This window comes from Camarhynchus parvulus, chromosome 1A (assembly GCF_901933205.1).
Source record: "Camarhynchus parvulus chromosome 1A, STF_HiC, whole genome shotgun sequence".
In the NCBI taxonomy this organism is placed as follows: domain Eukaryota; kingdom Metazoa; phylum Chordata; class Aves; order Passeriformes; family Thraupidae; genus Camarhynchus; species Camarhynchus parvulus.
The window spans coordinates 16629360-16644035 of NC_044586.1; the positions used below are offsets into that span (position 1 = coordinate 16629360).

General features: G+C 40.8%; 1 protein-coding gene across 1 annotated transcript in view; it reads left to right on the forward strand.

Moving 5' to 3' along the window:
- Positions 1–14290, forward strand: part of ANO2 (anoctamin 2) — a 150091-nt gene extending 135801 nt beyond the window's left edge. The window contains exons 21-25 of the mRNA XM_030960274.1: positions 4816–4968; positions 5075–5127; positions 7087–7268; positions 12465–12570; positions 14009–14290. Of these exons, the coding sequence (XP_030816134.1) occupies positions 4816–4968; positions 5075–5127; positions 7087–7268; positions 12465–12570; positions 14009–14290 (776 nt within the window). The remainder of the gene's footprint in view (positions 1–4815; positions 4969–5074; positions 5128–7086; positions 7269–12464; positions 12571–14008) is intronic.
- Positions 14291–14676: the final 386 nt, after the last annotated feature.

The following is a 14676-nucleotide window of genomic DNA, read 5'->3' on the forward strand; positions in this document are numbered from 1 at the left end:
TTGATGATAACTACCCCACTTAAATTTTGGGATGTCCATTTCCAATCTGCTTTCATTTCTGTTCTTATTTCTAATTCTAACAATCCTGAAGCCTTAAAGAGACTTCCACCTTCTCATTCTTCTACCCCTGCCCTCATTTAAATCATGGTAGGTTCACAGAAATAGCAAGATTTACTGGTTATTTTTTAACCTCCTCTGTTTTTCCATTTGGGAAAGGTTACTCTGTTTACTGAAAGTGGTTTCTCCAAAATGTCAGTCACTCAAGTCCATGCCAACAAATTAGATTAGCTGTAAGAAGGAATTTGTTTTACAATGAGGATGGTGAAACACTGGCATAGATTGCCCAGAGAGGTGGTGCATGCCCCATCCCTGGAAACATTCCAGGTCAGGTTGGATGAAGCTCTGACCAACAGGATCTAGTTGAAAGTCCCTGCTCATTGCATGGGTTTGGACTAGATGACATTTAAATGTCCCTTCCAGCCCAAGTGATTCTATGGATAAGATTAATTTTTTAGGGTAAAAGTCTTTGAATCTGATTTCACCAGCAAACTCTGCTGAGCTTTTTTGTTGTGCAGGGTTGGCTGCAATAGCACATCTGCACAAAGATTTGACTTGCACCAATGACATTCCTTGACTGTTTGTTTTGTTATTATTAACTGACATATTCCTGCATTTCTTAGTGGAGACACTTAAAACGTTTGAGTGATCAGAAAAATTTGCTCAAGTAATCCTGAAACATAAATTATTGCTTTCAACATGTGTCAAATTTGTCCTTAGCATTTCCTGCTTCCAAAACTGTGCAAAGACTTTTGACCCAGGACAATATTCCATACCATGTGCATTCCCAAAGTCAGTAGAATGCACTGCAATTTCCTCTTCCCCATGGCAGCAAGTTTGCAATGTATGCAACTGGCCTGCAATAATAGAAGTTGGCAAGAAATCAATATTTAGAGTAGCAATAAATATTGCTAATGAAAGAAATTTTATTAAATTGGCTCCAAGAGCAAAAGGATGCACATGAATGTCTGAAATTTATACCATTCATGTTTCCTTGAGAAGAAACTGAAATCAGTAGTGATTTTCATGTTCCTGTTTCATTTGGTCTTCCCTTCTCTAGCCTAACTCCTCTAGGAGTCCAAGCTTCATGTAGCAATTGATTAAAAACATTTTTCCTCAAGGAGAAGTAATAATAAAAGCTTTCATCATCCAACTTCTGTTTAAAAACAATGGCACAAGGAGAAAATGATCAGATTCAATGTCTGTAGCTACTGACTACTATAAGGATTAATCTGAGAGGTTTGGAAGAATTTCCCCTAAAGCAGGAAAAGCCATCAAAAAGGCAATGTGTGAGGCAGAAAAAGAAAAATAATTGCTGAAGAGAAACCTGCATTTTTGTATAATCTCTATAATGATGGTTTTGAAAATACCATTGGTGGTTCTGTGTAGGCTTGTTGCATACATTTATTACAGAAGAGTTATAAATGACCCCTTTTCCGTAGTTTTTCAGCCAGGCCTGGCTGTATATTGAAAATTTTCTTTCTAGGATTTGGAAAGCTGCTTAGCACAGAAGTGATTTTTCCACTGTTTATTTCCAGTAACATGTGATCCTATGACAGATATTTTTGATGAAGAAGAGAGAAAAAAAAGCAACAAAATTGTAAATAAATACCTTGTCTTAGGTGAGGCTTTGAGGTAAAAGATACTTGGGTTACTCACGCTACTGAGCATGCAAATCTTGTAGAAAAAGTGATCCACACCATAAAAGGTTTTGTGCTGGGGAATGATTCTGTATCCCTTACACAAGAACAGCAGCCACCACCCTCCAGATCCATAATTTAAAAGCTTTGATTTGTGCTTTTAGTCATAACTTAGAGCCCAGACTTAGAGGAACAGGGTGTATTGCTGTTGGGCTGGGGTTCTGCTCAGACCCTGCACAGCTTCTGTGAAGAGTGGACTTCTGAGAAGTGACTGGAGACAATTCTTTGGATGCTGTTTATCCTTCAGAATTTTTGTCTTGGGCCCAGGGCTGGATGAGGCGCTGCACGTGTGGCATCAGGTGTTGTGAAACGCAAGGGCTGGCTCTGAGCCCTTGGCCTCTTTCCTGCTCAACTCAGTAAAGGCACCACCAGCATGTGCATTGGGCTTTTTCCCTCATCAGAAGGATGAAGGCTCTGTCTCAGTGACTGTTGTATGGCACTAAATAGTTTATTTAGTTGTTGTTTTGCACTGGGTGATTTGAAATTTGCACTGAGTATGTTACATCACGTGGATTGTTATTTCTCTTCTCCCGTCACACGGTCTCTCACTCATCCACCCCTCTGTCCTACACCCCCTGGTGGTTACCCCTCCCCTCACCCCTCCTCAATGGTATCCCATTGGCTACAGTCCTCTTCCCCCGCCCCCATCCCCCCTTGGGTATAAAAGTCCCCTGCAAGAAGGGACCCGCCTCTTTTCTATCTGGGGGTTGCCCGCGTCTGAGGTGTCCCTTCCCAAGCTGATAAACAGGACACTCGTTCCCACCTGGAGAAGAGTGTTTCTGTTCTTTTGCTTTCGTCCATGTAAGACTGTGTAGGCCAGGGTCCATAGCTAGCCGGAGTGGACTCAAACAACAGCCCAAGAGACATGGATCTTACAAGTGACAGCACATCCAGGGTCCTGCTTGGATGCCCCATGTCCCTGACTTTCCACTATACCCAGCCTTCAATTGTTTTATTTCCCAGCTTGTGCCATGAGCCTGGGCAATGTTCATCTCTCATGTCTCCAGGCTGCCCTACCGGGGGTAGGAAAATGATGAAACAGGATGGATGGCCAGAAGTCCAGCTCCTGGCACAAGTCTCTTTAGCCTTTTTTCCTGTATGTGGACACGTAAAGAGCTTTGTATGGAGACCTTGTAGCAGAAATGTGAACAAAAAAAGGGTATTTAAGGATTACTATCGAGATTTTTTAGGCAAAAAAAAGGACACCTTGGTGTCAACTGTCCTTGATGGAAGAGTGTGTGTGTCCTAAAAGTATTGTAAATATTTCCAGTGTGACCAGACAGGCATCCACAGAACTCCAGGATGCTGAGATGAGATTCCTTCTGGGATCTGGACAGAGATTCTTCTCTTTGTAATTTATTCACGGTTGTTTCTAGAAACACTGATCACCCTCTACAAATACCTGTGAATTGCTTAGGCTGTTCAGAGACTCCTCCATTTAATAATTGTTTGCTAGTTTGTTGCACACCCCCATCTAAATTCTGGGTTTGGCTTTGGAATTGCTTTTCTTGCCTGCTTTTTGCATAATTTGCGCTTGCATAAGAAGGAGTTGAGAAGGTTGAAGAGGTTTCAAGATGGCCACACAAACACTTCTGGCACAGAGTTTTCTATGAAGACGCATTTACACAATTATCCAAAAGTCCTTTGCATACCTTGAACATTTTTTCATGAACTTGAAAAAAAATTAAACTGCATTTTCCCAGACAATGAATGAAGTGGCTACAAACAACATCAAAGCAAATGCGTATGTGGTTTATTCTTAAAGCATTGCAAATACTTTTTTTTTTCCCTTCTCATTTTATTTTTTTACAGAATCCTGCCAGCTGTATTCCTGCTAAATTCACTTAGAACCAAATAAGGCATATTTTGGGGCTATGCATTTTTCTAAGCATTTCACAGTTTTTGGGGACATTACTTTAACATCTGGTTTTATTTCCTTTTTAATTTCTTTTCCTGACTCTAAACATAAAATAGTCAGGAAAGTATGATTTCAAGGGTAGGATGTTTCTATGCTTTGAAAAAGCTCCATCTTAGTGTATACACTTAAATTCAGAACAAAACAATAAGAATGAAACTCTAATGGCCATATAATTGATATACAGAGATTTTACTTTTGTGTGCAAATATATTGTTCCTGATATTAGAAAGGAGAAATATCTGAGGATTTGTACACAAAAAAAAAGGTGTATGTGAGAGAAGGTCCTGGGGGAAACTGTTTCAAGAGTTAGTTGTAGGTTGTGACAACAATGCTGAAGGAAGATATTTTAAAGTATATTATTGTGCTATGTGCACAGAATATTGTGCTATTTTCTCAGAAAAATGCAATTCCTCCCTCAGTGGAGAGAGAACTTATACAAGGATTTGCTAAAAAAGAAGCCACAGTAAATAGGGCATTGAAACACACCAATACTTTTTCTATGTTAATATTTTTTTTAACTCTGAGATGTAGATCACAGCCAGATTTATTATTTTAATATATATATTTTAATATATATTTATATAAAATTCACCTTTGTTTTGCTTTAAAGAGGAGTATTTCTGAACTTGGAGGATATCAGTTGCAGAAGGAGGGATGAAAATGCTGCACAACACCACTGGATTCTGCATCCGCAGAGACATTTCTGTTCTTGCTTTTCACAGGCTGCCACCAACTTTATCAAAAAAAGCTGAGAAGAAATAGTGGCACCTTGGAGATTTTCTCCTTTTGCTTGATTGTTTATCATTTTCCTTACAGGCGAAAGGACAGGAAAGAAACAGCATGGACTAATCAGTTAATTATGTATAAATGCAGAGCAATAGACTCTGAACCCTTTGTCCTTTATTAAATTTGTTGTTTCCTTTGGTTTGTGCTTGTGCTAGCAGCTTGAAGCTTTATTGGAAACATTCAAAAAGCACAGTGACAAACTTTTGTGTCTTCATAGCCCTACTCTGGGATATTTATTCCTGGGACCAAACTGGGAAGTGGAATTTTATGGGGTTGGTAATGCACAAAGCTCATGAACAATTTGCTGCTCCCTTCAGAAGCTATCAAAAAACACTGGCTTTCTTTTTCCCCCAGTTATCCAGTTTGGCTTTGTCACACTCTTTGTTGCCTCCTTCCCTCTGGCCCCTGTCTTTGCTCTTCTGAACAACATCATCGAGGTTCGTCTTGATGCAAAAAAATTTGTTACTGAGCTGAGGAGGCCAGACACAGTGAGAGAAAAAGATATAGGTGAGTAATGAAAGAGCATTGCAGTGAAGATAAGACCAAAAATACAATTAAACAAAGAAGGAAATTATAATGAACCCATTAATAAGTTTTTTTCTTTCACTTACAGGTATTTGGTATAACATCTTGAGTGGTATTGGAAAGCTTTCAGTGATTATTAATGTAAGTGTTTGGTTACACCAGTTTCTAACCATGATCTTGGGAGCTTCTACTGTTCCTTCAATGTAATTTAAAATTCTTTATAATTCATTGTTTATAATTGTTCATATATTATTGTCCCTTCAACATAATTTAAAAGTGGCATCTAATTTTCTCAATTGCTCCAATACAACAGAATACAGATGTATTATGTTTATTGTGCTGTATGTATTCCCTAAATAAAATTTTCCTCCATATGCTTTAAGATAAAAAAATCTCATGCCCTAGGACTTTAATCCTAATAGTTTCTAGTGGGTTTTTAGCCTAGGGATGATAATCTTATAGAATCATTTACGTTGGAAAATACCTTTAAGGGCATGGAATAATACTACAGATATTAAAGATATCAAAGCTCTTTAGAAAGGGAAGTGATTTTCACTACTGAAGGGAGAACTTGTGAAGAGGTGTTATGCAATTTCTTAAATAAAATAGCTCCCAGCACAAGAGCACAGCACTCTAATGCATCCAGAGGGTAGTGTTGTTTCACTTGGATGGAGTTCACATTGTTCACTCATTGCTCTCCAGTTTCCAGGAATTAAGGTAGGAAATCTGTGGAACCCTGCACATCCCCATAATCTCATAGTCAGGCATGGACTTCAGCTGTCCAGCGCTGAGCTGTGCTGGAAGAGAAAAACTCTGCCACCTCTTGTTTTTCTCTTTGCACATTTATGATCCTTGATTATTTCCTGTGTTGATCAAACTCTGGAAATGTTTATTTCCTGGGGATTCCAGTAAAGTATGATTACATACCTTTTCTTGAAAGAAATGTAAATATGTGCATACCTGTTTGAAAAAAAAATGCCCAATTCTGCTTCTCCATATGGGTAATATTGACACAGGAAATTATTATGTAGCAAAATATAGTTTTAAATCATCATAGGATTGTAGAATGGTTGGGGTTGGATGGAACATTGAAGATCAACTCATTCCAAGGCCCATGCCATGTGCAGGGACACCTTCCACTATCCCAGGTTACTCCCAGCTTCATCCAGCCTGGCCTTGGACACTTCCAGGAATGGGGCAGCCACAGCTGCTCTGGGCAACCTGTGCCAGGGACTCAGCGTCCTCACAGGGAAGAATTTCTTCCCGATATCCAATCTAAACCTGCTCTCTGTCAGTGTGAAGCCATTCCCCCTTGTTCTGTCACTCCAGGCCCCTGTCAAAAGTCCCTCTCCAGGTCTCTTGGAGTCTATTCAGGCACTGGAAGGGGCTCCTATGTCTCCTCCTAAATCCTATTCTTTTTCAGGCTGAACAATCCCATTCCTTTTGGCCTGTCTCCGTAGCACAGGGGCTTCAGCCCTCTGGCCATATTAATGGCCTCCTCTGGACCTGCTCCAACAGGAGAGAGTCCAGAGCAGAAATCAGAGGGATTCTTATTGATATGATGTAGAGATTTCTGTGACTGATTGCCCCCACAATTGCACCAGGTTTATGGGATACCAGTCTCACGAGGCATGAGATCCCTCTATGTGAGATGTGTGAATCCTCATGCTGAGGGGAAAATGGACATTAACACTCAACAGGTTTGGTATAACTGCACCAAAATATAGCCCAAATTATACCAACTGGCTATTAGGTCTTGTTGTAGATTTTTTTTAAACTAGTGATAAACCTCCTAATGGCTCCAGAGATGAAAAGAATTGGAGCAATGTACAGTCCATTAATTGCTTTTGCTACTTCCTTAGCTGAGCCTTCGCTTGGAAAGACAGAGCAGATTACTGCGCAAATATTCAGTACCAATTCTCACAATATAACTCTCCCTTCATTCTGTACCAATTCTGACCACATAACCCCCTTCACCATCACTCTAAATTTACCTGAACATGAAAATTTTCCCCTGAATTACTTAACCTGGAGACACAGATTCACGATGCTGTTGTTTGCTTGTTTGTTTTTTTGTTTGTTTGTTTTTCCATCTCTCAGGCTTTTGTCATTGCTGTCACCTCCGACTTCATCCCACGCCTTATGTATCAATATGCATACAGCCAGAATGGAACCATGCATGGCTTCATCAATCACACCCTCTCATACTTCAATGTCAGCCAGCTCAAGGCTGGGACACAGCCAGAAAACTCCCTGTTTGCACAGGAGGTTGCATTCTGCAGGTAAAGTACTTGTAAGGGCAATTTGCATAGTTGACGGAATTTCCTTGGCTCTTATGTAATTTTTCAAAGTGGGAATTGATAAAGTTCACGTGTATGGCCACATATTCAGCAATATTCATGTGCCTTTGAAAATGTGGTTCTGGAAGCGCTGCTTTTAGGGAATTTTCACTGTGTTACAAGGTCTTTAAAAGGGTTTTTTTCAGGGCATTGAAAGGCAAAATATACAATTTAGACAGACTTGATCCACAGAAAAAAGCAAACTAACACTTTCTTTACTGACAGATACAGCTTTAATCGTTAAAAACAATGATTTTTTTTTAATGGACACCCAGTAATTAGAACCAGATTTGATTTGATTTTATTTTATGATTTTATTTATTTTATGACAGGCTTTCTCTGTCTTTACTAGATTCAGTCTTTACTTGCTGAGATATGAGTTTTCAATATATTATGCTTAGCTTTAGAACCTGCACCAGTCGCCATGTACCTGTCTTCTATTTCAGATACATCTTTTCTGATTGGGGAAAAAAGGCTCAACTTCATTTACAATATGTCCCAAATACTAGATACCTATAGAGTAGTTCCAGTTTGTATGAGAAATCACTAATGTGGCTCCAGCTTTCAAAGTAACTTGGTATTTTTGTAATAGTATACAGAAATTCAAAGAGCTGGTTTAAGGCATTACAGCTCAACAGCCTGTCTCCCCTTCCTTCTTGACTCCCTTGAAATCACCCGGTGCTTGGTCTCTGCAATGGCACAAAATAATTATAAAAGTTCCTCTTCCATTTATTTAAGGATAGCCTTAATGTAGAGTGGTTTTATATCCCTTGCTTTGATGTGCAATATATTTCACACTGATTTTAAGTGGGGCATATATCTTGCCCAACTATAACCCACAAAATGACACATCACAGTTTCTTCACTGGAAGCAGGGTAAACAGGGAGAGAAATCTGTCCTTGTCACTCTGACAATGCTGTTGGGATTGCCTTTGCGGGGAACCTACCTTCTCATCTTGACTACAGCAGAGGACAGATGAATGCACTCCTAACTTTTAAGCAACTTATAAGCTAGTGAGCTCTGCAATTCCCCATTTCTGCAGCTGGGACTTGTTTGTTACTAAAGTGTTCCCTGTTAGAGTATGCAGCATCTCCAGATTTTCAGATCTGTAAGTCTGTGAAATGCTTTTCCACTCTAGCACTTTTTAATTTTTCATCCCTAAATACGCATGTGTTTTCTTTCCACAAGCCTCTTGATCCACTTCACTGTGATTTTGCTACTTTCAGTATGCTGCTTTTTACCTTGTTCTAGCCACTGACCTCTGTTTATAGATGCGTAAGTGCTGGTGTGTTTGGAAGTATGTGCATTAACAACAGGGCGAAAGGCACTCCACGCATTAGTATGGTCATACACAGCCAAATACTCAACAGAGCCCAAATACAGGGAGAAGGGAATCATCTACACTGTGTTCAAAAGTGATCCCTGCCTGGTGGCACCATCTGAGAGACTGAGAAGAGGAAAAAAATTAATGTGTTAGTATGAGTGAGACAGAACTATGGGAACATTTCTCTTATCAGGAGACATACCGGAAAATATGTCAGCATCCACAAACACTGTTTCTCATTATCATCTACCTCATTTGAATCTTACCAAAATCTCAGCTTTGGACAGGACTATCACTGTGATAAAGTATGGGGTCTCTAACTTGCATCCCAATAGACAGGCAACCAAACACTGCCCCTCAAGCTGGAAATAAAATCTGTATTTCTGTTTCTGGCAAATGCATCGGGAACAAGCTGACCTCTCTTATTCTTAGATTTCTGTGACCTCTGGAGATAAATGTGGTTGTAATGAGGCTGCATTTTTCTCCTTATGGGCATTGCCGGAGATTAAGGTATCTTAAAAATAACCATAACAAGCCAGAAACAACTCTGCCACTGAACATACAGAACACATTCTTCAAATATTTAGAGCAGCATTTTTTTTAGTGCTGTGAAGTCTTTGGCACTGCTTCCAAAAAAAGGTTGCTGTAAAGCTGTTCTCATGCACAGTATTAGTTGTAATTTTACTTTTTTTCTTTCAGGGAAAAATGGCATTTGTATAGCTGAAGGCAAAAGAGAAGCAAATCTTGCTAAGATATGGGTTATTTTTATTGGGATTTCCCTTTTAATCCTTGTAGCCTTGTATGATGATGGAGTACATACAAACCTACTGGTCACACTGAAAAAAGGAAGCCGCAGCCATTCAAGGGACTTTTCCTTTAACATGGGTCTGCTCCAACATTCAGCAACTTTATAAAGTGTCTTAAAATTTATTTTCTTAATGTCATGGGATTCATCTCATCTATTCCTAATAATCAGTGGTGGATGCTACCATTTTTCCTAATATTTTTTTACTTCTGCACTGCAGATTCTGTGATTATGGATGTTTTCTCCAATTTCTTTTAAAGGCCAGCTGAAGAAGGAAATTAAACAGATTAGCTTATTTGGACTGATTTGAAATTCCACCTATATACATAGTTAGATTTTTTTTTATCAGTCTTTTTTTCCCCCACACAATAAGCTTCTGAAATACATTAACATTGTCTTAGCTCTAGCTTCAATTCCTTCCACCCAGCTTCCTCTCTCCTACAATTCTCTACTTTCAGTGCACATTTTTCTATTCTTCCTAATAAGTTTTCTGTGCTCTATTCTACAACCACGTTGACCACTTCATATTCTTGTCCTTTTTCAGTGGAATTACAGTTGCTTGCTATTTTGGAAACACAATTGTCTTTACAGCGCTGGTTGGTTGCTGTTCCTACCATATCTGCTGAATCAAATATTTTAAGAGTGAAGATTGAAGAGGTGAGGGAATCCGAGAATCATAGAATATCCTGAGTTGGAAGGGACCCACAAGGATCATCAAATCCTGACCCTGTACAGAAGACCCCAAAAATCACACCTGAGGATATTGTCCAAATGCTTCTTGAGCTAAAAAGATGGTCTTTGTAAAAAATAAACTACCTGTAGAATCTAGGGGTTAGAAAAGGCCCTTTGGAGTCCCATGTGCCAGAGAATAATTAAAAAAGGAGGTGGGGAGGAGGCCCAGCTACCTCATCTATAGCTCTGGCAACATTTTCTTTCACGATAAATCATTTGCTAGTGTTCTGTTGAGTGTAGGTTCAGGCATCACAAGCAGTGTGATTCCCAGCTGAGCCAGGTGAAATTTCCAAGGGGTCTGATGTCCTGCAATACTTACATAGTTTGTGAAGCTCAGAATGCATTAAATGGAAAACCCATCACAGTTGGTGACCCTTCCAGGTGAACCTGGGCTCCATTTCAAGGCTGGGATTGATTTATAGTGGTCAGCAAAGTCCACAAGAAACTCAGTGGCTTTCCTTGGCTTTGATGTTCAAGCAGATTAAGTTCAAGGGAAATGACTTTGGCCCTTGATGCAGCACTCGTACAGATTTGATCAACATGTAGGAGTCCACAATGTCCAGAAAAGTACCAGAGGGGGGATCTGGCATTGCAGGAACAGCACAGGAATCCTAAGATAGGACCTGTGCATGCACTGCTGAGCAAAACCATCCAGGGGCTAACACAGCCCAGGGAGTTCTTCCCTAAATCAACACAGCCCCCAGTTTAAAGTGGTATTCTTGTCCCCATGGCCTGTACCTCATGTCCTTTGTCTCCAGAAGCTGCAGCACAGGATGACACCCAGCATTCAGTTTCTTGGGGGTGGGGAACAGCAGGATGTAGGGAATGCATGGACTGCAAATGTGTAATTTAACATGCAAAAAACCATGTGGGTAGAACCTGAAGGTAATTTTGGCAAGCGCACCTGCAAACTGAAGCTGACAGATTTTATATATGAACCATCTCCATTATTCCCCAATGGAGGCTTTTGCACAGTCTAATGAATCTTACTGTCAGGACGGGTTTTGTGGTATTCAAAACAGATTTTCCCTTTCTTAATTTCATCCCATTACTCCTAGTCAAACACTGGGAACAGCACTAAATTATCCTTTTCAGTCCTAAGGGCACAATTTGCACATGGTTATCATGTCCAAGTGTGGCTGTTACTTACCAAAGTGGAGCAATACATGTGCTGCTCTTTAATCTTCCCGATGAGTCAATCTCTTCAGCCCTTGTACTGTTGTCCTGGACTACCTTTAATTTGTCACTTTTTCTTTGGTTTCCTTTCTTTTTTTTCTTTTTTTTTTTTCCTTTCCCCCACCCCCCACTCTGGAATCTGCACAGCTGAATGTCTGAATGCAGTAATCCAGGTGTGGATTTACCTGGGCTGTTCAGAGGAAGGCTAATTCCCCACCTCAGCACCATTGTGACTTTTGTTGATACACCCACAAGTCATGCACTGTCCTGCTGCCATATTTCAAATTTGTGCTAACTTGCTAGCCTCTGCAAGCTCCAGGCTATTTCCACTTTCAAACACTATCCCTTCAAAGATCCTTCAAGTGTTTTATTTTTAATTATTTTCCATTTCCCCATGTTATTCTCATTGTGTTTCCTGTGTCCATTGCTTTCTGTGTTTCCTGCTATTTGCAAAACTTTCCAATTTAGGAGCATCTGTGATTTTTATTAGCCTGTTGTTTACTTCCAAATGATTGATGATAATACTAAAAGCAACAGTCTTTACACCAAACCACTAAGGCTCTGTTTTATCCTGTCCAAGGCTAGACAGTTAATTTAGGAAGTGCCTTCCCCATGGCTCCCTCTTTTGTTAATGCAAAGACAGGAATCACCAAAGCATGAGTCACATTTTATGTGGGCTGAATTATTCCCTAAATTAATCAAGTTTTAGGTGAAATGAATGCAGGTTTATCTCCTTCAGTCTGAAAATGCCTTGAACTATCTCTCTACTTTCATTTCAGCATTTTATTCCGTGTACGTTGCTGTCAATTTACATTATAAAATAAAGGGGACTTCTGTCAATCCTCTAAAATCTGGACATTTCAAAAGTTAAAAGAATGTTCTGACTTTGGTTACAACTGTGAAAACCAGACTGAGTGTGTTAAATTTAGTGGAGGTAGTCCAGCTCTAATTCTGAAGTTGTATTTCATAATAAGGGTTGAAGTAAGAACATCTGGAGGATTTGATTCTTTGAGTTTTGTGATTGGAAAATGCATTAATCACAGCAATTGGTGCTGGAGGAAATTGCTGTAACTGTGATAACTGAGCTGTTTCCATCTCCAGGTTCAAAGACTACAGAGAACCACCTTGGTCCCCACACCAGTACGAGTTTTCTAAGCAGTACTGGGCAGTCTTGTCCGCTCGCTTGGCTTTTGTGATTCTATTTCAGGTAAGTCTGCTGAGTTGCTTCACTTTCAGACATAGAAATATCATCATAGATGGATCCAAATGCATGTTCCAAACCAGCCCATGTCCAATAGACGTGGAAAGCGAGACCCACAGCTTCCTTAGCCCTTGGTGTTAGCAGAGATCCCCAAAATACCCCAGGATTTTGAATGTTTAAGTGGACTTTGTCAACTTCCATAGTCTCAGAGGCACCACTTGTAGAAAGCACATAAATGCTGTGTAAGCTTGTTAACGGCTGTTCTTTACCCAAAACAAGAAATAAACAGAAGTAATAAATCATCGAAAGGTTTTTTCTACTTTCTTGAATGGAGCAGAGTAAATTGTCCCCAGTGTGAGGATTTCATTAGCAAGGGATTTGCCATCATGGCTTGCCTTTCCATTGGCTTTCTTCTGCCCTCCTCCATGATCTGGGATCCTTCCACAACCAAATTGGGCCCATCCCTCTTTTTCAAATCTGTCTTTCTTTTTTCCCCACCTGCCAAGTGTTCCCAAGTTTCTGTGAATCTTGCCTGGTATGTATTGCCCTCTTCTGCTTCTTTGCCATGCCTTCAGTAATTTTCCACCACTGGCTGCAAAGCACTTGAAAGCAACTGGTTCTGCTGGGCTTCAAACCCTCTGCCTGCTCTGCCAGAGAACATTCCCTGCTTAATTAGCTCCATTGTCTTGGATGGGGATGGAGAGTTCGTGCTAGCAGCCCTGTCAGCCAACTGCTCCCACACATTTCCAGGCATTACACAACTCACTTCTCAAAGCATTATCATGACAATACAAACCCTCAAAGCATTTCTTACCAGTGGATTTCACAAGCAAGCAAAACTTTTTGCCCAGTCTGCTTCCTGCTTGGTGTTATAAGCAGCACCTGTAATCACCTTGACACCTGAGGTTTGGGATTTTGGCTTGTGCAGTGTGGCAGTGTAAAAAACCAATCCTGCTTGTCAGCAGACAGAAGGATTCGAGGACAGAATGGCCATGAAAGTTGTCTGCTGTGTGCTTAGGCCACACTGGAAACGCATGGGTATATTTGCCTTGTGTTTCAGGATTTTTGATGGTATTGGAGGATGTCCTTATATTAATGGATCCTGAACTCAGTACCAAGGAATTGCATGTTGAGAACTGAGCACCTGTAAAGAATAATGTTGGTTTAGCTACTAAGGCCATAGATTATTTGATGATTCCATGTCCTTTCCTATTCCAAACCTAACTGAAGCACGTGTTTAATTCAGCCTCTACACTGAGGGGTAGCTGTGCACAAACCTGCACTCTTCCTTGAAATAAAGCCTTAATCAACTGCTTACTACCACACACCACCAGCAAAATGTGTTTGACATCTGTGTCATAGCTATAACAAAGGTTTGGTTTTGCTCCAGTGCGAGTATTTTTGATTTTTCATGCTTGCTTCACATCTGCGGCTGTGCTTGCAGAACCTGGTGATGTTCCTCAGTGTTCTGGTTGACTGGATGATCGCTGACATCCCCAAGGACATCAGTGAACAGATCAAAAAGGAGAAGACCGCGCTTGTTGACTTCTTCCTGAAGGAAGAGCACGAAAAGCTGAAGCTGATTGAAAGCTTTATTGCACACGACAAGCGGAAACGCAGGAGCGGGACCAAAAGCAGAAGGACCAGGGCTGCCAGCTTCTCCCAGTGTCACCGCAGCCCCAAGGGCAGCTTCACCTCCTTCAGCTCACAGCACACCGTGGTGTGACTCCTGAGGGAGGGGAACAGCCTGTGCTTGCCTCTGCTTACTGCATGGTGTGATACTGAGCCTAGAACAAGGGAAAGAGAGAAGGGACAGGGAGCAAAAGGAGGCTCTTTTGCTTCCTTAGAATCTCCAGATGTGAGTGGCTCTGTTACAATTTAAATGCCCTCTGGTCTGCAGCATTTCCAGATTTCATCACTGTGAGATAAGGGCTATACTGGGGCTGCAGCTGACAATGCATGCGAGTTGGGAAGGCATGCGGGAATTCTCCTGGCAACCATCCCTCCTCCTGCAGATGCCCGATGGGGCACTCCTGCTCTAGTCTCTATCCTTGGGCAGGTTGGACTGACCATGGAGAAGGACTGACCATGGAGAAGGACTGACCATGGAGA